The 26,171-nt window shown below is 47.5% G+C and overlaps 1 protein-coding gene across 3 annotated transcripts in view; it reads left to right on the top strand.

Annotated features, from left to right (window-relative positions):
• Positions 1-26,171, top strand: part of SLIT3 (slit guidance ligand 3) — a 611,339-nt gene that overhangs the window by 76,337 nt on the left and 508,831 nt on the right. For all 3 annotated transcript variants that reach the window (XM_065875016.1, XM_065875017.1, XM_065875015.1), the window contains one exon: positions 26,006-26,077. In XM_065875016.1, the coding sequence (XP_065731088.1) occupies positions 26,006-26,077 (72 nt within the window). The remainder of the gene's footprint in view (positions 1-26,005; positions 26,078-26,171) is intronic.

Genomic DNA, 26,171 nt, shown 5'->3' with positions numbered 1-26,171 from the left:
AATCTCCTTGTTGCAGTAGAAGTGTCCCAGAAAGTATCACCACTTGCTTGTAGCTGAGGCTGAGTGAGGTGAAAAGCCCTCCCCGAGGCGGGGTCTGGAATCCATCCCTCCCAAGGTGGGGCAGCCCCTTGGTGCATACCTCAGGCAGCCTACCCTTGCCTCCTCCGGGCAGTACAGATAGCTCCCGGCCGTGCAGGATGGACAGACAGCAGGAGAACAAAGGCTACTCAGTTAAGGCACAGATGAGGTGAGAGGCCCATCCTGCACCCCAACTGGAATCCTAGTTCTGCCACTTACTAATGGTGTGTTAAGTTATATAACAAGTAACTGAAGTTCTCCAAGCCTCAGATTTTTGGTTTTGGGTTTTAAAAATTTTTTTTGAAGTATAGTTGATTTACAATGTTGTGTCAATCTCTGCTGTACAGCAAAGTGACTCATTTATACACATATATACATTATTTTTTTAATATTTTATTCCATTATGGTTTATCCCAGGAGATAGGATATAGTTCCCTGTGTTATACAGAAGGATCTTGTTGTTTATCCATTCCACATGTAATGGTTTGCATCTATCAACCTGACCCTCAGTTTTATCACCTGTAAAATGAGATTAATAATGGTCCGTACCTTATAGGGTTATCCAGGTTTTAATTAGTGAAACCTATAAAGCTTTTAGCACACTGCTGGTAAACACTCCAGAAAGGTTAGGTAGTGTTGCTCTGTTCTTCTGGAACCTTATATTCTGTCTCTGTTGTCAGCTTGCGGTCTGGGCCGGACTGGGTCAGTCCAACCTATGGTCTTTCTGTTCCTTCTGGCCATAAACCCCTGTTGGGCAGGGCCTGAGGTTGACCTGATTCCTATCTGCCTGTGTCCTGGGGGGGGGGGTGTGTGTGTGGGGGGGGGTGGGGGGTGGGGAATGTGTCCTACAGTGGCCCTAGTGTGTTTGCTGATCTAATCAGGAGAGGAATTCAGGGCCCATTCCTATGTTTATGTTGGCTCTGGGCCTAGTCTTGTCTATCTTGAAGTTCAAGTACTCTGCAGGGTGGAGCCTCCCCAGCACTTGAAGGGATAAATAAATGCATCTGGGGAGGGTGGCTGGGTTGCTGGTAGGTTCATGTTAGCTTTACCAATTCAGTTCTTGGAGAACATCTTGTTATCTAAAGAGTGGCCAACTGCACCATCATTCTGCCCCCTGTCTAGGGCACTGAGGGTTTTTTTTTTCATATTTATTTATTTATGTATTTATTTGGTTGCGTCGGGTCTTAGTTGTGGCAGGCAGGCTCCCTATTTGCAGCTCTCTGACTTAATAGTTGCGGCACACGGGCTCCTTAGTTGTGGCAGGTGAGCTCCTTAGTTGTGCCTTGCTGTCTCCTTAGTTGTGGCACATGGGCTCCTTAATTGTGGCAGGCGGGCTCCTTAGCCGTGACTCACTGGCTCCTTAGTTGCGGCATGCGAACTCTTAGTAGCGGCATGCATGTGGGATCTAGTTCCTGGATCAGGGATTGAACACAGGCCCCCTGCATTGGGAGCGTGGAGTCTTAACCACTGTGCCACCAGGGAAATCCCTAGGGCACTGAGTTTTTAATGACCGCTGCTGTCATTAATTGGGCACTTACCAGTTACAAGCTCTGTGCTAACCACTTCCATATGCATATTCTTGGGTCAGCCTCAGAACCACTCGATGAGTCAGCTTGATTGTTTTCCCTTTGCCTAGATGAGGACATGGAGGCTTGGGGATGTTAAATCACTTGCCTTAAGGTCACAGATCTAGAAAGTGCAGAACCAGAACTAAGGCCGTCTGCCTGCAGAGCTCTAAGTGTGCAGACATTAATGTTCTCACGAGTCACTGGAGATGTGGCTGACAGGCAGAGGCGGGTTCCACAGATCTGGGGCCTGGCCTGAGATGCTGCATTTCTCACAAGCTCCCAGGTGATGCTGATGCTGCTTTGAGTGACATGGCATCAAACCAGGAATCCACACAGCTTGATGTGTTGTCTTGTTTGTTTTGCTGGGCCTAAGGGTTGACCTCATGCACCGTTGCCTGGCAGCCGTTGGCTCACCACTCATGGCAAAGGCGGTGTCATGTAGGGCTCTCAGCCAGTGAGGGCTAAGCCCTGTGAGGCTTTGCGGGATGTACTTGATGAGGCGGTTGTCCCGCTCTTAGAAGTTAAGCAGGATAGCTCCTCTCCCTTCTGTCTTAAATCCATCCTACTTGACTGAGAGAGAGGGCCCCTCTGCACCCCTGGATGTATCTGTTTTCCTAGTCTCTGCTGGGTTCCTGGGTTTGGGGTCCAAGGGAAGTCACCTGACCTTTATTTTGAACCCAAACCTCTTTCTCTTCCTGTGCTCCCCATCTCTGATCATGGTCTCATTTAGCCTTTCATTCTCCCCAGGATAAATCCTTTCAGGAGTCTTTGATTCCTTCCTTAGCCCCAGCTTTCCTCTGGTTGTCATGTCCCAAATTGATTCAACCTGCGTAATACTGCTGACATCTGTGCCCTCCGAAACTGAGGGAAAGGGTCAAGGCCCTGGTCACCTCTTCATAACATAAGCCATTATTTATTTGATAGCTTATATGTGGAAGTAAATTATTTTTTGGACCACGCCCTGTGGCTTGTGTGATCTTAGTTCCCTGACCAGGGATCGATCCCACGCCCTTGGCAGTGAAAGCGCCGAGTCCTAACCACCGGACCGCCAGGGAATCCCCGATAGCCGATATGTGAATTATCTGCTTCATTAAGCTCTTAACACTATCCAGTGAAGGTGCTATTATTATTGCTCTTAGTGTGATGATGTGTACAAGCATTAAAAGACTCACTGCAGGTCACCCAGAAAGTAAGTTTGGCCCTAGGACTGAACTCAGAGAGTCTAACTTAACACTCTCACTCCTAACTGTGCAATACTGCAGTACTGCGACGCTCTCCTTTTTCTCCATCTCTGCTACAGCAAGAGGCATCACTGTCAAACACGTTTGATCATTTGTTCATTCGACAGCTACCTATTAGGCCTCTAGTGTGTTCCAGCACTATGCGAAGTGCTGGTAATACAGTGGAGAGTGAGATAGCCATATTCCCTACTTGTATGGAGGGTCATGTCAGTAATCACACGATTGCTCCTTGTTAGCTGTGTGACTTTTATCAGGTTATTTAACCCATATGGCTCATTTGAACCTCAGTTTTCACAGCTATAAATAGGGATCATTATTGTACCTACCCCATAGGGATGCTGCAAATATCAGATGGGGTCATGTATGCAGCACTTAGCCCTGGCAGATAGTAGATGGAAAATAATCTTACCTGAAATTGCATGTGAATTAAATCCAGGTTCCTCAGCATGCCATTCCAAGACCTTCATTCCAAACACCCATGAATCATTGCTCTTCCCCAGGCCTGACACGCTTTTGCTGATTCCATGACCCTATTCGAATGCTATTTTCTTTTGCTGTTTATAACACCCTACCTCTTCTCCACTGTCAAACTCCTACCCACTCTTCAAAGCCCAACATAAAAGTTGCCCCTTCCACTAAGCCTTCACCAGTCTCACCTGTAAGAACAGCTTTCTGTTCCACAGTACCCTTGTCCTCTGCACTCCCACGTAGCACTGAATCATGCTGCCTTGTGTTCTAGTTTAGAAGCCCGTCTCCTTTGCTCAGTCATAAGGTTCCTCACTCGTTCAGCAAACACTTCATGAGTGCTCACTCTCTGATAGGCACTGTGCTCCCCATGCGATGTGCGAGGGAGGTAATAGCTGTCACGGGGCCTGCTTTCACAGAGCGTTCCGTCTAGCACAGCACTGTCCAACAGAACGTTCTGCGGTCACGGAGATGTTCCGTCTCTGCGGTGTCCGGCATGGTAGCCATTAGCCACTGTTACCGTATGTTAATGCTACGGAGCCCTTAAAATGTCACTAATGTAGCTGAGCGACTGAATTTTTTTTTTTAATTGAAGTATAGTTGGTTTACAGTGTTGTGTTAGTTTCAGGTGTGCAACACAGTGATTCAGTTTTATATATGTGTGTGTGTGCATATATATATGACTATATACGTAAATATTCTTTTTCGGAATATTTGTATACTTTTTCAGATTCTTTTCCCTTGTGGGTTATTATACAATACTGAGTATAGTCCCTATGCTGTACAGTAGGTCCTTGTTGGTCATCTATTTTATATATAGTGGTGTGTATCTGTTAATCTCAAACTCCTAAGGTAACCTAATTTATCCCTCCCCTCCTTTACCCTTTGGTAACCATAAGTTTGTTTTCTGTGTCTGTGGGTCTGTTTCTGTTTTATAAATAAGTTCACTTGTATCTTTTTTAAAAATTCCTGAATTTTAAATTTTGCTTACTTTTAATTAATTCTAATGTAAATAGCCACCTGTGGCTAGTGGACACTGCATTAGACAGTGCATGCAGTAGAAGAGAGCTGTTAATCAAAATCACCAAAACATCAATGGAAAACTGCAGTTGTGATAAGTACTGGCATGTAGAAGTACACAGTTGCACAAAGGCGTAGTGGGGGGATCTGACCTAACCTGGTGGTGCTGGTGGTCAGCGAAGGCTTTCCTGACATAGAAATGATTGAGCAAACTCTGAAGCTACTCAAAAGAGTGTAGGCAGCGTTAAGGGCACACACGCAGATGAGCAAGCTGCATGTGCAAATGGTCTGTGGTAGAAAAGAGCATGGCCTACGGGAAGATCTCGGAGAGTCCAAGAGCAAACACCATTCTTTCCTCTTCCTTGAAATCTCCAAAGCACTTAGCACGACGTTCTGCACTGAATTAAACTTCGGGTTTGGATGTGTGATGCCAAGGCCTCAGTTCCTATGCAAGCTCACCCATTCTTCCTCAGAAATGCCCCAGCTGGGACTTCCCTGGTGGCACAGTGGTTAAGAGTCCGCCTGCCAATGCAGGGGGCACGGGTTCGATCCCTGGTCCGGGAAGACCCCATATGCCATGGAGCAGCTGGGCCCTTGTGCTATAACCACTGAGCCTGCACTCCAGAGCCCGCATGCCACAACTACTGAAGGCCGTGCGCCTAGAACCCATGCTCCGCAACAAAGAGAAGCCACCGCAATGAGAAGCCCGCGCACCACAATGAAGAGTAGCCCCCGAGTAGCCCCTGCTCGCCACAACTAGAGAAAGCCTGTGCGCAGCAACAAAGGCCCAGTGCAGCCATAAATGAATGAATGAATGAATGAATAAATAAATAAATAAATAAAAATTTTAAAATGCAAATTAAAAAAAAAGAAAAGAAATGCTCCAGCTGGAGAGCCAGGAAACAGGGCTCCCATTCCATCTCTGCTCTGGAGGTTCCAGTCAGTAAGGGCCCTTGTCTTTTTGTCCCAAGGAACCTTCTTTACCATATATATGGCTGGTAACCTCCCATTTCTCAGTATTGTAGGAAATACTCTTGTTGTAATTTGGAAGAGATGTGGCTGTAGGTATAGGGACTGGAATCCCAGTAGAATCTGTGTATCGTGTCATCTGTTCTTTCATTCAACAAACACTTGTGAGTGCCTACTAAAAGCAGATACTCTGCTAGGTGTCGAGGATGCAGTAAAGAGCAAGAGATAATGGCCCTGACCTCACAGAGCTTATATTGTGGTGGGGACCCCCAGGTACCCCAGGCTGTAGCAGCCAGGGCCACCAGCTCTTCATGGAACCTGCAGTGTTTGAGGCAATGTGTCATGTTCTCCTGGGTCACTGCACAACTCAAACACAATCCCCAAACCCAGTCATCCTACACTGCGGTCCCAAATGCCTCGGCCATGGGATTGAGCCCTAAGATTGCCGAGCACTTTGGCTGTGGACTACTGGGAATTTCATGTAATTTGTTATATATTCTCCCCAGGAACTCTGCCCTGCATCCAAGTGGGGAGTGTGTGAAATCCTCGGTCATCATCTTTTAAGAAGAAGAAACAAATAACTCCTTGTTTACACCCCAGCTTTCGGTCCTTATTCACACTCTTGGCTCATGAAAGAGCTTAAACAAAGTTTAGTTCCCCAAGGCTGGGGGAAGGGTGGAAAGTCTAATTTTTTTTTTTTTAACCTACTTGAGGTCTTGTCCAAACGAGTTGTCACCAAAAAAATGAAAGCCAGATGTTTTTTTAGTGAGAAATAAATATGTGGCCAAGCTGCAGATTGAACCTGAGGTCTCCCTGGATGGTTTCCACGTGTGTTGGTAGCTGGACTCCCAGGTATCAGCAGCTCACATTCTTTCTCTTGTCTCAGCCAAGGTGCAGCATGCACAGATGGCTAATGAGCAATTAACATCCGAGCTACGCATCCCGCCACGGAGATACCCATCGCCTCGTAAGTCAGATTCAAACCAGAGCTGTGAGCTGCCGGGGGGCTACTGAGTTCAGGGTGAAAGGCAGAGACCCATGTCTGGAAAAGGGAAGAAAAGACAAATTCAGACTCAAAGTGCTCCTTCCTCCAGCCTCTCCACGAGGGATCTGCTTTTGTTGGGAGCCCTTAAATCCTCACGGGGAACATACTTCAGATAACCATCGAGGAATTACAGATGAAACCAGGGCCAGCCACGGAGCAAAGAGCGGCCCTTTGGGGTTTAACTTTACATCGTGTTCTTCCCCAAGTCTGATTCAATGGTGAGCTTTTCAGCCGAAGAAAGTGTTTGCGGTAATTGGCTGAATCTCCGTAGGAAGACCACTGAGCTTGCTACCGCTTCTATCAGAGCATTGCTCATCACTTGGATTTTTCTCACACTTTTCAAGTTCTAGATACAATCAGTTGTGCATTGGCCTTTGAAACATGTCATGCTGGTATTAGAACTTCCTTGGAGGGCAGAAAAAAGGTGAGAAAGGGAAAAAGTGATAGAATGGAGCTCAAAGGGTCAGTGGGGCCCAGAGCAGAGATAAACCCTTAGGAAATAGGGAAGCAGCATCAGACTGTAGATTGTGGGCAAGGGAATTAGAGGGTCAGGCAGGCAGGTGATCAGAATTAGGGATGTCCAATCCCAGGCTGGGTGCATGGCACATGGGCAGAGCCAGCCAAAGAGATACATGGATTCAGATGAACCACAAACTCTCAGGCCAACCAAGGGGCTAGATTACAGGCACAGAGCGAGGGTCTCTAGGGAGAGAGGGGTCTGCCAAAGGCAAGACAGGGCCCCATCTTTGAGGAACCTCTCTGAGGTTTCCTCCTATGTAAATTGAAGGTAATAGTTCATAGCTTATAGGGTTATTTTGAAGATAAAATAGATTAATCATTATAAAGTGTTTAAATGACTGGCACTCAATACATTTGGTTATTATTTCCAGGCAAGGGTTTAGACATGAGGGAACCAGAAAAGACAGTCCTAAAACATGAGTATAAACATGAGTATATTACAGGAAAGAAGTTTTTCAAACTAGGTTAACTTGTCCTTTGAAATGTACTATTTATTCATTCACTTTCTTTTTTTTCTTAGTTATTTAATAAAAAATTTTTAACATCTGTATTGGAGTATAATTGCTTTACAATGGTGTGTTAGTTTCTGCTTTATAACAAAGTGAATCAGCTATACATATACATATGTTCCCCTATCTCTTCCCTCTCACGTCTCCCTCCCTCCCACCCTCCCTATCCCACCCCTCTAGGTGGTCACAAACCACCGAGCTCACTTTCATTCAATCGTTCCTTCTTCAGTCAAGAAATATTTGAGTCCCTCTGATGTGTAAGGCACTGTTCTAGGCCCAGGGATACAGTGACAACGTAGAGTAGGGGTTGGCAAACTGTGGCCCCATGGGCCAAATCTGGCTTAATGCCTGTTTTTGTAAATAAAGTTTTATTGGAACACAGCCATGCCCATTCATTCGTGTATTGTTTATGGCTGCTTTCACGCTATAGCGGTAGAATTGAGTAGCTGTGACAGGCAGCATAGAGTCTGCAAAGCCCAAAGTAATTATCATCTGGCTCTTTATAGAAAACATTTGCTGAGCCTGATCTAGAGAGACCTTTCAGCGGGTCCTCAACTCTCTTGAAAGAAGCAAGTCAATTTCAATATAATAAAATAATTTTAGGCGATCATGTGTGTAGAAAAGAGGATCAGACAGGCTTCTTAGAAGACATGCCCTCTCAGCTGAGACCTGAAGGCTGAATAGGAGTTAATGAAGTAGAGGAGAAGGGAAAATTGTTCCAGATAGAGGCAACGACATTAGCAAAGGCTCAGAGGTAAGAGAGAGCAGGGTATGTCCAGGAGCCGAACGAAATTCATCGTGACTGGAGGGACAAAGCACAGGTGACATAGAGCTTCACAGGTAGGAGGAAGTTTTGATGATTTTCTGAGGGCAGTAGAGAGCTATTAAAGAATTTTCTTCAGGGAAAGAACATAATTAGCCTTGTATTATAGGGAGATCAGTCCACCTGGAATATGGAGGCTGGATTAAAGAGCTGAGTGGAGGGTGAGGATCAAGACTGGGGTCAAGAAAGGCCAGTGGGGGGCTTCCCTGGTGGCGCAGTGGTTGAGAGTCTGCCTGCTGATGCAGGGGACACGGGTTCGTGCCCCGGTCCGGGAAGATCCCACATGCCGCGGAGCGGCTGGGCCCGTGAGCCATGGCCGCTGAGCCTGCGCGTCCGGAGCCTGTGCTCCGCAACGGGAGAGGCCACAACAGTGAGAGGCCCGCATACCGTAAAAAAAAAAAAAAAAAGGCCAGTGGGGAGCCCATTTCAGTAATGCAGGGGCGAGCATGGTAGCCTGAACTATGGGGTAGCAGTGGAGTTAGGAGAAGACAACAGTTTGCAGACGTATTGAAGAGGCAGTGCTAGCAGCACAATAGCCATTGATTGCACATGGCGAGCGTCAAGTGAAAAGGAGGAAAGCATGGAGGAGAGTCACTCCCTGAGAAGGGGACCACATGGGCAAGAGCAAGTTTGGGGTAGAGGGAGATGACAGTGTCCATGTTGGACATGCCTGTGGGATGCCCATGGGGGGATAAGTTTCACAATTCAGTTTCTACTCTTCCCTTTTTCGGCCCAAGACTGATTTTCTAGCAGACCCTATTCATCCCCATCTGTACGCACCTGATGGTCAGCGCACCCCAGGGGTGTCCAGCCACACCCCTGTGCCTCCCTCTCCTTCCCCAGGTGACACGCTTCTACTGCCCCGGTGCCAGGAAATTAACACTCGCCAGCAGCAACCCTCAACTACTAACCGAATCGGTCTGTGAACACCCAACTCCCCCGCTTTCCTCCCGGGACGACTCTGCAGGTGTGTTTTGCACTGTCCCCCACAGCTGCCCCGCAGGACTGAGCTCCAGATGCCCCCGAATGTAGCCTCCTAAATAAACCTCTCATAGTGGAACCCTTATTTCAAAGTCTACTTCTGGGGGAAGCCAACTAAGACAACTAGGAGACGTTTATTTAACCAAACGTTATTGGATGCCTGTTGTATACCAGGCATTGAGATGAGCCAGAGGCCCTCAGGCCCTGGGTCTCGCCCTCTCTCTTCCGCCTCCTTCTCACCATGGAAACCTTCAACCGTTTCACCTCCATTCTAGCCTACACATCAATTCCAGAGTCACCGTCAGGACACAGTTCTCATCACAGCCCTTTCCAGCTTAAAAACCCACAGTGGCTTTTCTCATGACCAAAAAGCAAGCTTCAAGCTCCCTAAATGGCCCTTGCGGAGCCCTTGACCAAGCCAGAGCAGCGCTCCCAGCAGACTTGGCTGTGATTCCTCCTCTTCCCTGTGTGTACTGGGACCCAGCCTTCCCAGAGCACTGGGATGGGCATACGCCGGGGTGAAGAGCATGGGCTTTGGAGCCAGAAGCCTGGCTCTGCTAGCCAGTGTCAATAGCAGTGTGACCTTGGGCGGGTTATTTCACCACCCTGTGCCTTAGTTACCGCGTCTGTGAATGGCATAGCAGTGCCTACTCTACAGAGCAGAGGATTAGATGACATAATGCATATAAAGCACATAGAACAGTGGCTGAGCACGCCGTCAGGGCTAGAATTATCGGCAGTCTTGGAGAGCACACAGCAGCTGCCTGTGCCGTGCCCTGCTTGGATGATACCCCCGTTTGGTCCATTTAAGAAACCCCTTCCAGACCCCACTCAAGTATTAACTTCTCAGTGCAGTTTTCCCTTACCAGCAACTCACACCCAACCTAAGAAGTAATTGCCCTCCATTTTTCAGTTCCATGGTATTTTACATCTATTTTTTGTACTAACACTGTATTATGGTTAACTGAGCGTGTGTGTGTGTGTGTGTGTGTGTGTGTGTGTGTGTGTGTGTGTGTGTTTTCAGTCTTTTCAGAGCAGCCCATGCCATTCATTCCACTGCTTTAAGGCAAGAGCCGAAGATGTTAGCCACTTGGATATCTGAAGGAAGTGTTTTCTAAGAAGAGGAAAGCAAGAAAAGGCTCAAGGGAGGGTGTACCCTGATGTGGCCCGGGCGTAGCAGGGAGGCCATGTGGCTGGAGCAGAGTGAGCACGTGGGAGAGTGGAAGGAGGTCGAGACTGAGGGGGCAAGGGGAGGAGGTGGACAGAGCATGTGTGGATGGTGGCCCATCACAAGGACATTCACTTTTGCTCTGAGTGATATGGGAGCCATTGGCGGGTTTGAGCAAAGGAATGCCTTGATTAATGAGGGTTTTGGAAGGATTGCTCTAGCTGCTAGTGGAGAATAGGGTGTCGGGGAGCTGGGGTAGAACCAGGAGACCGGTTTGGGAGACTACTGCAAATCTGAATGCACTTCCTCCTCCTCTGTATTTGTCAGTTTTCCCTTCTGTCCTAACAACCCTAGCATCTCAGTGGCTTGCCAAAATTAAACATTTATTTTCCTCACGGATGGGTCATGGTTTGGCTGGCTTTGGCTGATTGCAGCTGAGCTGAGCTGAGCTCAGCAGGGCTTGGATTTGGGCTGTAGATGGGGTTCACGGTCTTTCCTGTGATTTCTCCTTCTCCTTGGCTTAGTGGCTCCCAGAGGCATATTTTTCTCATGGCAGATGGAAGAAGAGATGAGGTCCAGCCAGGTCACAGAAGCACATTTAAAGCCTCTGCTCACATCACACCCACCAATCTTCTGTTGGCCAAATCAGTGTACACAGCCAAGCCCGACATTAGGGGGGCAAGGAAGTATACACTGCCCACTTGAATGGGAGATCCTGCGAAGACACATGGCCAAAGCCTGGGATGGATGATTCTATAGTGCAGCAGGAGAGAAGAAATTAGAAACAATAAACCAATTTACCACATCCTCTCTATTGCAATTACCCTCATCCAGTGTCGCCAAGTGTTGCCTGTCATCTTTCTGTTTCTTTCATCCATTCCTAACTCTGGTCCCCTTCGACTCACAGACTGCGTCACACAATGGAATCTTCACACTTCATAGAATCTCCCCCCATGAACGCGTTTCTCCCCAACAACGCATCCTGCATGCCTCCACCTGAGTTTTCCTCCTACGGTGTTTCTTTCTTCACACTGATCCTGCTTGAGAAACTTCAGTGACCAGCCGTTTAGCAAACAGGGTTCCTCAAGTGCCAGTAATTCCTGTACCCTCTTCATGGTGTTGGTCAATCTGTAGAACACCTGTATTTTTTTTTTTTAAGATTTCTTTTTTTTTTTTAATGTGGACCATTTTAAAAGTCTTTATTGAATTTGTTACAATATTGCTTCTGTTTTATGTTTTTTGGCGGGAAGGCATGTGGGATGTTAGCTCCCCAACCAGGGATCAAACCTGCACCCCCTGCGTTGGAAGGTGAAGTCTTAACCACCGGACCGCCAGGGACGTCTCCACCTGTATTATTATTATTTAATATTTTCTTTCATTTAACTTTAAGTCAACTTACTTTTTTTTCTTAGCCTCGTCTTAAATCATAGTGACCACGAGAAAACTACATTTTTCTAAAAACATAAAAATACATTGTGATTAAAATAAACCTGCTTGTGCATTTACCCTCTGAAGTCACTAGAGGTATGATGATTGCTTTCAGGGACCCACTTGCCTCCTACACAGCTTCATCCCACCTGTCTAACCTTCACTCTCATCTTTGCATATTTCTGTTGCTGAGGTCATCATGGTCTCTTCCTTGTCTGTGCACCTGTCACAGAAGAGTGTTAACCCTTAGCCTTGGTCAGACTGCCCTCGGAGCCTGGAAGACCCTACCTCTTTCTCTCTGCCTGTCTATCCTTCAAGATTCGTGCCTCTTCTATGAACCCCCTTCCCCCCTAGTTAGCTGGCTCTCGCTTCTTGCTTTGCTTAGTCTAGGCCCATCACCCAGAGTCCGAGCTCAGGCTTTTCTCATCGTTTCACGTGTACCGATCTCACCAGCTTGGCTCACAAGTGCCCCAAGCCTCGCATGGCTTGTGCCTGCCCAGTCTCTTTCCATCCAGCCCTCAGGGATTCTTCATCCTTCACTCTGCATATTGAAACAGGTGCTGTTTCCGTGGTGCCCCATCGCAGTCTTTGACTGTTTCCTCTCGGCCCTTTCTCTGTCTTTTATCCCCTGGTTCATTCCTCCTTCTCTTTTGAGATGCTAATCAAATATTGCCTCCCCTGTGAAGCCACAAAGTCTCCTCCCACAACTTGCTGTTTGTCCTTCTCTCTCAGCGTATGTCACATGTGCCCGTGGTCACCAGTGTACTTATCTCCCTTCCCCACTGGACTGACTGTAAGCTCCTTAAGGAGTGGATCTGTGTTCCAGAGCATAACATAGAATAGGCACTTAGTAAACGTTGAATTTCGCAATCAATTTAAATTTGAATTAAAGTGACTTGAACTTTGCTGTTTCGATCGGACTAGGCATTCTTTGAAGGCAGAGATCTTGCCTTCTCTCTTTTTCCTCCCCCATGTTTCTTGCCCCAGGTAGGCAAAACAGTAGGTGCTTATTAAGTCTGCAGAAAGATGAGTTTTGTAGGAAACACAGGAGGTGGCTATGGTTGACAATGAAAATTGGTGCCAATTAAGATAGCTTGCCAATTCTAAGCTCTTTTAGGCCTAAGCTGATTTTGAACACCAAATGCGTCATGATTTTGATAACTGAAGGCAAACGGGGCCGTGTTGGAGCCCTTTGCCTTTGCTCACGATTGAAAGGAAAGATGCAATTCATGTTAGGTACCTAGTCCTGTCTATTCTATATCAGCTCTGCATCTGGAGATGGTGTTAAATTCTTTTCAGGATGGAACTGGTATTGTGTGTGTGTGCGTGTGTGTGTGTGTGCGCGTGTGTGCGTGTAAAACAGAGAAAAAGATAGCAGTCCAGATGCCAACACACCTGGAATCTATTTGTGAGGATCACTGGTTCAGTCCACAGCTTGGGCCATTCATTTATTTCTCACTAAGTGAACATCTGGGATTCAGTTTGAGACACCATCAAGTTTGGATGGAATCTCAAAGCCGTGGTTGGGATGAGGGACTGCTCGCCCGAGGTGGGAGTGAGAGAGGTGAGCAGGGGCTCTTAAACTATTCTGCAGACTTCAGTTCAAATGCAATAGCCAGAGGGTTGAGAAACCCTTCCCAGGCTGGAAAAGCATTAAAAAGAAAAGCAGGGATGGGGTGGGGGGAGGATAACCAAAGGAGATTCAGTCAGATCAAAGCAATAATGCGATCTGAAAAGTGTCCCCTTTCTCCTTTTACCCTGTTCCCTCTCCACCCCATAGTGCTAAAAATGTCCAGGTATCTTCCTTTTCTAGGAAAAAAAAAAAAAGAAGAAAAAAAAAAATTGGACCTTGACCAGAAAGGAAATGCTATGAGAAAGTAAAATTCTAATTAGTTATAGATGAGAATTGGTCACAGATAATTACTCAACATTCCTTGGCTCATGCCTGGGAGGGCTTAAAAGATCTTTTTTTTGTTGCTAGATATGTAGACATATATCTAGATAACTAGATAAACACAGAGAGGAGCTCACCGTCATTAACAGATCTTGCAGAGCGCAAGTGTTTAGAACAGAAATGAAAGGGAAATTTGTCATTCACAAGCCAGGAATGTTTGAATCGTTCGCTGTCAGGCCTCTTTTTTCCTGTTTTTCTTTCCTTTTTTTTTTTTACTTCAGACTTTCTCGAAACAAAAGTTCAGTGGGTTCAAACAGGATCATTTTAAACAGTACCCTTCCAGAAAATGTGTGCTGAGTTGCACCTGCCCTTGGTGACGTCTACCGACCAGAGTATTTCTCCTTCAACTTGCATCTGTCATTTTCCTACCAGTGGGTTGAAGAGGTTGGAGACCCAGATGAAGGGCCTAGGATAACCCAGAGAGAACATGGAGAATCTGTGGTGAGTTGTGCTCATGCCATCCTAGTTAGAACCAGCTTTGCTGCATTGGTTTGAGGATTTTTAGGGGAAATCCCATAGCTACCTAAAGTATTTTTCTCTTAATTCCTAGTAGAAATGACTCAACATTAACTCAAGGCTGCTCAAGGCATGCTTAATGTCTTGGAGGAGCATGTTTTTAGAGAACAACACTAACTTCTAAGGAATTCTCAATCCCCCTTCCCTACCCAACACAGCTCTCCCGTATTTATTCCCAGGCAGCACAGAGAGGAGAGAGTTAGCCTTTGGGGGCCTTCTGCCTTTTGTTTCAGCACCTTTGTTTCACTAATATAGAAACCTCACTCTGATGCCCCACCTGGCGTAGGGACCCTTACCCTTACTCTGGCTTCACTTGGTTCTGAAACTGCCCCTGCTTGCCCCTCACCCCACTGTACAGTTCAGCTGGCGTAGGCCTCCGGCTCCGTATTCTCAGGACCCTCTTTCAAGCACTGTGGCAAAAGTGTTTTTATGCTATTGTGATTGCAACCCTCCTGTTACCTGGTTGCAACACTCTGGAAGGTCTCTAACAGGCTACTCAGGTTTTAATAACCAGAAGTTAAGTAGCCAGTACAGGGGTTTGCGGCAGTTGCGTAGCAAATTTATAGTCCTTTAAGTTTTCCACCAGTTTGACCATCTTCGTCTCCTTTGCTCCTCTAATTCCGTGAAGTAGGTATCACTCACTCATTCATTCATCCGTTCAACCAACCAACTAAACAACTAGCAAATATTTATTGAGCACCTCTTAGTTGCTAGAAACTATTCTAAGCTCTGAGTTGCAGTGAAAAAAAGAGACAAAGACCCTCTTCTCAGGATACTTCATCTTAGAATGGATATTCTAATCGAGGTCATTATCCCATTTTCACATGAAGAAACCAAGAAAAAGAGAGAGGTTAAACCCTAAAGGACACACGGCTTATTTAGAGCTGGATTTACAATCTAAGTATCCTAACCAGCTTCCAGAATAAGACTAGAATAAGGATCTTAGGACTCATCTCATCCAACGAACTGATTCTGTTGATACAGAAAACCAAGCCACAGAGAGGGGCTGTGGTTCACACAGTCACACAGCTTTGGGGGGGCGGGGGCAGAGCTAGGACCATAGCCCAGCTTCCCAAGTCCCAGCCCCGGCGCCCTGTCCATGAGTGCATGGACCCTGCAGTGGCCTAAGATTCACTGGATCTGCCATCTTGTCACTGTCACTCTATCTTAGTCCATTCAGGCTGCTATAACAAAGCACCACAGACCGGGTAGCTTATTAGCAAGAGAGATTCGTTTCTTACAGTTCTGGAGGCTGGAAGTCTGAGATCGTGGTCATGCTATGGTTCTTCCGGGTTGCAGATGGCCGGCATCTTGCTGTGTCCTCACATGGTAGAAGGGGCAAGGGATCTCTCTGGAGCCTCTTTTATAAATGCGCTAATCCCATTCATGAAGCCTCTGCCCTCATATCCTAATCAGCTCTCCAAGGCCCCACCTCCTAATGCCATCATCTTGGGGGTTAGGATCTCAGCGTATGAATTGGGGTGAGAGGAGGACACCAACATTGAGACCATAGTGACCTCCCTTACTTCCTTAGTCAACAGATCTCCTGACTATAAGCACATTCCCTCAACTGCCTTACCCAGTCTTGCCTTCCGCAGACTCTTAGTACCGGACCTGCCATACACTGTCCCCTAACCTCCGCCTTCCCTGTTCTTGCCACAGATGACCTGTCTTTGGCCCTGTCAAAGGCCACTGCCATCACTTGTGCACGGGAATCTCCTCCGTCACCTATTCGGGAGCCTCACTCTAAGGATTTTCCCCTCATCCCCTGCATCACTGATTTACCAGATCAGTCTCACCAGCGTAGGAGCATGTTGCAATTTGCCCCATCCTAAAAAATAAAAACAAAACCTTTCTTCACCCCATTCCCCCTGCTAACTATCAACCCATTTTCTGTCCCCCTTTATAGCGAAATCCCTCCCAATTATTATTTTCCCTTGACTTTTGTCCACCCACTCTTTCTTGAACCACTCCAGTTCATAGTTGATGCCTAACTCTCTACCAAGCTGTTCTTTCTAAGTCACCGTGTTGCTTAGCTCAGTGTTGTCCTCCTCTTTCTCCACCTCGTGGCTGCATTTGACCAACCAGTCCCTCCCTCCCCTTCTCCCTCCTTGGAACCCCATTTTCACTTGGCTTCCACAATTCCACCTTCTCTTGCTTCTCCTCCTACCACACTCTACCATTTCCTCTTCCCTCTGGTCTCTAACGGATGGTGCAGCCCAAGACTCAGTCCTAAATCCTCTTCCCTTCTTTGCTTCGTTTCTCATGGTGGCTGTGGTTCCTGTATTTAAATACCATCTACATCTCCATTTTGGTCTTATCCCTGAAGCCCAGATTTGCATGTCCAGTCGTCTATTGGGTGTCTCCACATGGATATTTGTGGGCATGTCAAATTTAACATGACCAATCTGGCCCCTCGCCAAACGTGCTGTGCCCACAGTGGTCTTCCTCCAGCTCAGGTAACAACAGATCCACACTTTCAGATGCACACGTCAAATCCTCAGCATCATCCGTCATTCTCCTCTCTCAAGCTTTACCTCCAATCCATCAGCAAATCTTGTCTACTCCACCTTTAAAATATTTTCATCTTCACACCTCTGCAGCTACCACCTTGGTAGCAGGGTAAAGAGAGTTCCCAGAGAAGGAAGGAGCATGTGCAGAAACCCTGAGGCAGGGGAAGATGCAGGACTGGAGTATCTCTGAAGGGATAAAGGCATGATTCTTGAGTCTGGGGAGTCGCCTGCCCTATTGGCCCCGTTATGAAATAGGGTTGAAGGGATCGCTACGGGGATCTGAGTTTTGGCCACTGCCAAGCAGTCTGGCTGTCTGGAATGGATCTGGCCAGCTCTAAGGGATGTACGTGATTCTGTTAATTGCATCTACGTTACGTCTGCAATGTATGTTGTGTGTGTGTTCATATGCGGGCGTTAAGTATGCATTTTTTCCCACTCCAGACATCTTTTCCTGGACTCTGAGCCATCGGTGTACTAATGTAGTTCCATGTCCAATCTGCTGGGGGATCCCCAGAAACGCCTGCTCATGACTTTAGGCCTAGATGAAGCAGTCTTTTTGTTCACAGACCTTTGGGGTTCCTTGTGTTGTTCTAGGCAAACATGACTTAGATTTTATGGGTTGGTCACCATGGAACAAGATGACCCTCCGAGCCCTTGGCTCCTTCTCTGCAGAGCCAGGACTCCTGCCCTTCTCCCCCCCCCACCCTCTTTTCTCCTCCTGAAATCAGGGTCTTCTGGAGACAGGGGTATTTGGGCACATGGCAGCAGCTGGGACAGGGGTCAAAGGCAAGGCAGGCTCAGGCCACCGACGTGCTCTGCTTTATCCCTAACAACCGTGTAATTGGAGGAAAATTGGCCCAATGTGGGGTGCTGGAAAGTTCAAAAAGGGTTGTTTCAGGGTCTTTGTGCCTGTTTTCTTTTCATGCTGGAGTGTTGAGTTGGAGCCCAGCAAGATGCTGGGCAAGCCCCAGAGCTCTCTAGAACTGGACAGTTATCTCGGGACAGAGTCACCTACCGGGGCAGGCAGGGGCTGAGGATGCCCTTGGGGAACATCTGAATAAACAGACCTTTTAGGTCTGAGAGGAGAAGAAGGATAAATGCTCTTAAGAGATGGCTCAGGATTGGCTGGGGGCAGTGATTTCCTGGGACCCTCAGAGCCTTCTTCAGAAACCAGAGGGGCAGGATCATTAAACAGGCTTTGAACAGTAAGGCCAAGGAAGCACAGGGTCAGTTTCCTAGTCTGCTTTGACTCAGTTTCTCCAGCTATAAAATGAATAAATACTCTTATTACTGGCCTCCCTCCTAGGATTGCTGGGAGGCCTCCTGGTCAACCAAGCACCAAAGAGTTAAGGAAGCAGAATGGTGAAGCGGTTCAAAGTTCAGGTTTCAGTGTCAAAGAGACTTCTGTCCAAGCCTTATTTATCAGCTGTGTGACTTTAGACAGGTTTCATAACCTCTCTGAGCCTCAGTTTCCTTGTGTAACATAATGACATTAGCAATGTTGCTTTAAGGATGAGATGAGATAATGGATATAAAGCACCTCCCACAGCAGTTAGCCCGCTGTAAGTGCCTTGCTTTGATAGAAAAAAAGGAAGGAAGGAAGAGCAACAAGATCAAAGAGATCATTATTATTGCTTTGATTCTAAAGCGAGTTGGTTATTATGATAGTTCTTGCCAAATATTCAAGTGTCCCTGTAGATTTCCCAGTTTCCTTTGCAGTTAGGTTTGGCCATGTGACTAGTTCTGGCCAGTAGACAGAGTAGATATGATATGAGTCATTGTGAGGTCAAGGAAATTAAGAGCCGGTGTGGCTCCTCCCTCCCTCTCATCCCCAACACACTGACCTTGGGGGCCACATGTTCTCTATGGCAGCGCTCCCCAACCTTGTTGGCACCAGGGACCGGTTTCGTGGAAGACAGTTTTTCCACGGACGTTGGGGAGGGGGAGGATGGTTCGGGCGCTAATGTGAACGATGGGGAGCAAAAGGGAGCAGCAGGTGAAGCTTCGCTGGCTCACCTGCTGCTCACCTCCTGCTGTGCGGCCCGGTTCCTAACAGGCTGAGGACCGGTACTGGTCCACGGCCCAGGGGTTGGGGACCCCTTCTCTATGGCATCTTAGAGATAGAGCCAAGCCTTTATGTGAGCGTGGAGTCTGTGTCCACTGTGTTAACCCAGTGAGATTTCGGAGTTCCTTTGTTACTGCTAATAGCCTTCCTGACCGATACAGTCATCTATGAAGGAGAAATACATCTCCCCTGTTCCTGACCTCCTGGGGCATCTAGGGATGATGATAATGATAATAACAGTGGCTGTAACAGCTACCATTTATCGAGCCTTTGAGAAATACTGTAAAGCCCATCACAGATGTTAAACTATTCAGGTATCTCACGAGGTTCATGTTTTGCTATTACATAATAATTGTGTTCCTAAAGTAAACTTTATTGTTTTAAAGGGTTCTCTTAAAAACTTCAGTGACGAAAAAAACTGCTTAGGGCAAGAGTTTTAGACTATGACAACAAAGTTATTTCTCTTACAGAAGTGTCAAAAGTAAAGGGTTTTAATTGCTATTAGGACATTCTGAAGTTACAAACTACAAATAACAGATTTTCAAAACTGACATAAGCCAACCTAGAGGTCATTGAGCAAATGCTGAATTCCATGGAAGACAAGATTCAGGTCAGCTTGCTTCCAGACCATCAAAATAAATTGTGGCTTTGTCCAGAAGTGCTAGTAAAAAGGAAGCCCCATTAGATCTCAGTAAAGCTGCTACCCTCCCCCGCCCCTGCAAAAAAAAAAAAAAAAAAAAAAAAAACCCTAAAAATACATTATAAAAAAAAAAAAGGAAATCCCAATGGCAAAGAACAGACAGTCACCCACTAAAGTGGCCCATGGGTGTTGAAGCTGGAGGCCAATAGGCTTTCCTCTGATCCACGCAGGGATCCTTTCTGATCACGACAGTGGTGTAAACCAACAAGGAGCACGAATTGAGTTCCTTGCTGAACTGATCAGGTTACATCCAATTTGCATTACGAAAATTTGCATAGCAGGAAAAAGCCTGAATCTGATTTGTCCGGCAGATGAGGAAACCAAGAAAATATGAGGCCATCAGTGGCTACAGTGAGCAACTACGGAAACAACCCCTATTCAAGGTTCTCTGCTTTTTTGACTCTGCTCAGCTCAGAGTTCCCCTGATGTATAGTGACATCTGCATATCCTCATGAATGAGGGCGGCACCTCTGAGCTGGGATTCGAGGCCTCTGAGTTTGGTTCTGTCCTTCTCTTGGGGTCTGCCAGGACGTCTTGGGCCTGTCCATCCCTCCACTTGGGGAAGGCCTGGAGCTTCCGCTCTGAATAGCAAAGCCGCTTTGGTCCTTGTTGGTGTTTCTGAAAATACCAGTAGACCTGGAAGGTGTCCAGGCTGCCTAGGAAAGTGCCTGGAGAAGGGGATTCACTTGATTTCATTACTAAAGCAAACAGTCCTGGTGACCTTTGGGAATTAGCACATTTTGACTTCCTCCCTCCCTCAGGCCTTCGCTGGGCAGCTGAACATTCCACACCTCCCTGAGAAAGGGGAAGCACTTTGAGTGGGTGCTGGGGCCTGTTGCTGACTAAGCATGCCTCCTTCCGGCCTGGAGGCCTCTCACCGGTCCTGCACCGACTGAGGGGACGAACTGGCCCCATCCTTTCTTGCCTTGCTTCCCAGTAGGTCAGTAGTGAGGCAGGTGAGTCTGGAAGCCAAGTCTTCAAGAAGATTCTGGAGGATGTAGACAGATTCAAGCAACTGGGCCCTCTGGGAGTTCTGTTCATCTGCAAACAGGATGGCTCCCCTCACCCAGGGGAGGAAGGCTATTGCTTTTTCAGGCTCCCCTCATTGGCCATTCCCGCTTTATGATTTGCTCATGAAATTCAACAGGCCCTTACTGAAGGCCCTCTTGCATGCCTGGGGCTGTGTCAGCTCACAATGGGTCACTGAGTAGATATATTAGACCTATTTCCCACTCTCAAGGACCTTCAGAACTTAACAGAAAGACGAGACCCACTTGTGAGGTAATAAATCACAACAGTCTGTAATGAGGGCTAAATTAAATACCATCATTATCCGTGGTAGTTAAGAGCCCAGGTTTGGCATTAGGTGTCTGGGTTCAAATCCCACCACCATCATTTTGGTTGAGTTTGAATTCGGGCAAGTGCCTTAACCTTCTTAGGCCTCTGTTTCCTTATTATAGGTTGACCAAGCGTACTAGCCTCAAGCACTTCTGTGGGGAATTAAATGAGCTGGCACATGTGAAGCGCCTTGTACAGTGCCTGGCTCATGGTCTTAGGGTTATTACCAGCTGCTGCTACTAGTTGTCAAAATATATTTGAGGGACCCCAGTAGTTTAGAAATCCTGAATCTAAACTCACCCCCTTCTGCATAATGGTCCTCTCGTCTTTATTTCTTTCAGCACTGATTGGTCATTTTGACGGATCAGTTACCCAAGCTGGAGCCCCTGGGGGCTTCATATGCATTTAACCACAAAACCCTGTTGATTAGACCTCACATCTATGTCCTCCACTCTAATATGACTCTTAACCCTTCACTGGGTCCTCACACAGCCACACTGATTACTCAGGAGCCCTCATAACTGCTCACCTTGCTTTTGATTTCACCTTCTTCCAAACAAGCCTTACTACTACTCAAGAGAACATGTTAAAATCCAAAACAGATGATCATTTCCTTGCTCAGACTCTTTCTGTGGCTCCCTCTGACTCTCAATAAACAGCCAAGTCCAAATCCTTGATCATGACCTGCAAGGGCCCTCATTGATATGACCCCTGCCTACCTCTAGAGCTTCATCGCTTGTGATTCTCAAGTCACCTCCAAGTCCCAGCAATGCAGCCCTGTACCCCAAATTCTCCTCCGTCTCCTGGTCCTCCGTGACCATGCACATACACCTCTCGAAGTCTAGAACCCTTTGTCCCTATCTCCTGAAGAGTCAAGATTATGCTTAAAAATACAAAAACAAAACCCCTCCAAACCACTTTCTTTGGGAAGCCTTCCTTTCCCAGGTCCGGGTTAGCTGCCCCTCCTCTGTGCTCCCACAGTAGCTTTGCTTTTACAGGATCATGCTCCAGAATTTTGTTTTCGTGTCTGTCTCCTTCACTAGCATCTGACCTTCTTCATCTGCATCTTATTCATGCAGGTGCAGGAAGGGACTGTATCTTATTCATCTTTGTATGCTCATATTGAAAAATGACTAGGAAGATGGATGGATGGATGGATAAGTGGACAAATGGGTAGATGGATGGATAGGTGAATGGTTGGATAGAATAGTGGATGGATGGATGGACGGACGGATGGATGGACAGACAGTTGGGTAGAGGGTGGATTTATGAATGGATAATGGATAGATAAATCAAGGAATTCAATAAAGTGGCAAAAACCTTTAATTAGGTTTCGCGGCCATCAGTGGTACTGCAGAGACAAGGCTCTCTTTCTTGGAGCTTCACAGTTCAGGCCGAAAAGCGGAATGACCTTGCAACTAGCAGCCAGTGGGGTTTTTTTGACCTGGATTCTCCCCATTGTTCCAGCAGGAAGGCTGAGAAGGAGTGTTGATCCTAGAGGGAGAGAGGACACCCAGGTGGGCTTTATCCCATCACTGAGCCAGCCTATAGCCTTTCTGCCGACCTCCTCAGGTCTGCCCTCATACGGGTCCCATTCAGTCCTTTTCTTCATCCAGGCATCATGGATTTATTCCCAGCTTGAACTACGGCAGATCTCCGCCTCTGATTCCAGGGTGACAGAGCAGCAGATGGCATGAGTACGGAGGATGCCTTGACCAATAGCCACTGTGTGCGGCCCAGCACTTACCCGTTCCTCTCAGGAGAACAGCACGTTTCACTCTGTTCGTTTTCCTGTTCAGGAGCTGCTCTTGGAGCAGCCACGTGAGAAGTTCACCTTACGCAGCTCGGAGCCTTTCTTAGCTCTTCGAGGAAGACCTTTCAGGCCGACTTGGTTCACTAAATAAACACAAATAAATCCTGGAATGGAATGAACTAGAAATGAAATGTCGTGTCGAGCTCCTCTTGATACAGAGAACCAGCGTGCGGCCCGCCCAAGCTGAAGTGGAAAGACCCTGAGGCTTTTGGGAGAAGAGCCCGGCTCAGCCACCCTGGAATCCTCATTCAGGGTTTATGAAGCAGCAGGCAGCACACAACTGACTAAATATGGTTGTGTTTTTATTTTTGTCCAGCCACAGATACCGGCAAAGAACTGAGAACGATTCCTTCCCTTCCTGGAGCCTCGGAGCCAAGCTGGTTTTATTTTTAGCTTCAACTCTGGTTTTGAGCTTTTAGGACACTCAATACCCTCCCCACTGCGGGCAGCAGTGGGCCGATTTCAGGACTTTTGCCTAAACCGGAGCGTTGGTTGTCTGAGTGTAACTCTCACCAGGCTTTGTGCAGCTGTGGCAATAGAGGGTGGTTCCAGACAGACCCACCTAGAGACCCACTTCTACTCTTGGGGACTCCAAGAGCATCCTTTTCAGGGAGGGAAATGTACTCAGGGTGGATGGTTGCCTGGGCTGGGGCAGCGGAGGTGGCAACCCTGGATGAAAGGAAGCAGAGGCAAAAAGAAGACTAGGGAGGGGAGAAAAGAAGGGGAAGGCAGCTGTCACAGACTGAAAGCCTTCGAGGAACACAGTGGTTCAGAACCAGGCTCTGGAGGCAGACCCCCTGGGTCTACATCCTGCCTCCGCCACATCCTGTCACAGTGGCCTTGCAGAACGGGCTCAACCACTCCAGCCTTCGCTGTCTTTATCTGTGAGGTGCGGGTAATTATGACACCAGCCTCTGAGCTGTGCTGCCTGAGATCCTACCCCTCTAGCGTGTGGCGTAGTGCCTGACACGCATTTGTGCCGCAACTCGTTTCAGTTATTATTGCCATGCTCTCATTGCAGCGCTAGACACTTAAAAATACAGTGTGTCATTAAAACTTACTGCAACTCACTGAGTAGGGTTATTAGGCAGATGGAAAACGGAGGCTCAAGGAGCTGGGTAACTTCCCTGAGGTCCCGTGGCGAGAGCATGATAGAGCCAGACCTGAACCCAGCGTGACCAACCCCAAAGTCATAGCACCACGTCTTCTCTGGGACCAGTGCTTCCCCGTGTTAGAAAGGGGCTTATCACTGGCTCTATGAGAACTGCTCTAGACAAGGAGCTAGACTCCCCCTCCTCTCCTCTGGGCTCCCCCCCTTCTTCCCACTTTGGTGACAGGAACACACAAAGAGCAGATACTGGGAGTGATCAAAAGAGCACTGGTCAAATCCGTAGAGACAGAAAATAGAATGGTGGCCGCCAGGGACGAGGGCAGGGGCCCTGGGGTGGTGTTGTTTAATGGGTACAGCGTTTCAGATTTGCAGGATGAGAAAGCTCTGGACATGTACTGCACAGCAGTGAGAATATACTTAACACTACAGAACTGGACGCTTAAAAATGCTGAAGATGGTCAATTTTATGTTAGGGCTTTCGTTTTAACCACAATTAAACAAACGAAAACAAAACAAAACAAAAAAGAGCACAGGGAGTCAGGTCGCCGTTTCGGTGGGGCAGGGCATTTGAGCTTATCTTGTCCAACTTGCCAGGCTTTTCTCAGGCTTCCTTCCAGTCAGGAGTGTCACCAACAGCTCCGCTGGTCCACCCCTGCCCCGCACCACGTGGACCCCTTCAGGGCTGAGCTACACACTTCTGACTTGAGGTGGTGAGTGCTCCTCTCACATGCTCTGCCCTTTCAAACTTCCTTCTAGTCCCCTGTCCCTCTGAAGTTTTTGTCCTTCAACCTGGAACGAAAAGGGGAAAATAGCAATCCCCCCGACCCCCAGCGGATCATGTCTGCATGATGTGGTGGACGAAGTGTGGGCTTTGGGGACAGAAGCTGGGAAGAAGCTCACCTTTTCTTCTCTTCAGTTCGCTTAGCTCTAAGATGGGATAATACATTTTTTTCCACCTAGCCAAATGTGCACAATTTAAGTGGAGAAGTTCAGCCGGGCTGTAAACTGCTCTTTTGCGCGAGGAGATTCTGAAGAGTGAGATTCTGAGGATTCTGGGGACAGGAGATTTGGGGACACTGGTTTGGGCTTCCCTGATTAGGCTGCGTAAAGATGCTTGGACAGAGAGGCCTGGGAATGAGCACAGGGCAGGTTTTCCCTCTTGGCCTCACACTCCCGGGAGAGCAGGCTTCATGGAGACCACAGTGACTTACGGTCCCTCGGAAACTCAGATGGCCTTCTTTTCTGTGGGCATCAGCATGGACCGTTCTCAGGAGAGAGTCTGGCTCTGCTGCCACCACCCAACGTGGGACACCCCTCCTGGGCTGAGTTTTGCCTCCGGGTCTACACACCTAGACCGTGATCCCTGACCCAGGGCCGACTTTGCCATCTAAGCACAGCGGGGACAGTACCCAGGGCTGACAGTACTTTTTAGGGACCCATGAAAACGGTTTAATTTCTTTTAAAATTAGAGGAAGGGAATGAGTGTTCAGGTCAAAGTAAATGTTATATAATATTAATATATTTGTTTTTATACCAACAGTTATAAAATACAAGATTTAATTTTTTTAAATAGGGGAAGGGGCCCGCAAAGGCAAAAATGCCCAGGGTCCATGGCAGTCATAACGCAGCCCAGCTCTGGTCTGGAAAGCCAGGCTGGCAGGGACTACATTTGGCCCTTTAACCCCTGGTGATCTGCCCCACCCTCTTCTCCGTTCCTATAACGACTGCTATCTGTCCCACCTGTCCTCACCACTTAGGATCTGGAATATTCTCTCTGGTATTTTGTTTATTTTTAGAGACCCATTTCACATGCCCATTCCATCACTTGGCAATAGCTAGCTACCACAGGCACATGTTGAGAAAAGTTCAAAAGCCTGTCTGAGGTTCGTGGGAAAAGAATGTCATGATCAGTTAGTGATGCCTCTCCGAGGCTCGTGAAGGGGGGTGTGGCAGCAAGCATGTTGTGTTCCTGCTTCCGACTGACCTTTGCCTTTTTATCGCCAACTTGACTCCCAGCTCCGCAAGTTAAGAGTGTGCCTTACACGTGCTGAGCATCCCACGTTGAAAGATCTAGAAGCCTCTTAATACCTGTTGATCGATTGGCCGAAGGGGTGTCTGTAAATACTCTTGATCCCGTTTCATGTCCCCTTGACATCTTTTCATTCTTTTTTCCCCCTTCAGGCGCCTGAACAAGAATAAACTCCAGGTCCTCCCGGAACTGCTTTTCCAGAGCAACCCGAAGCTCACCAGACTGTGAGTAGAATGGAGTTGTGTTCCCTACCTGGTGTCTTGCCCAGCTTTGCTGACGCCGAGGATGTGGTTGCCTTAGCGTGGGGAGCCCTGAGCC

This window comes from Phocoena phocoena, chromosome 3 (assembly GCF_963924675.1).
Source record: "Phocoena phocoena chromosome 3, mPhoPho1.1, whole genome shotgun sequence".
Classification (NCBI taxonomy): Eukaryota; Metazoa; Chordata; class Mammalia; order Artiodactyla; family Phocoenidae; genus Phocoena; species Phocoena phocoena.
Note: the sequence above shows the minus strand (reverse complement) of the source record. Positions and strands in the feature narration are given on the sequence as shown.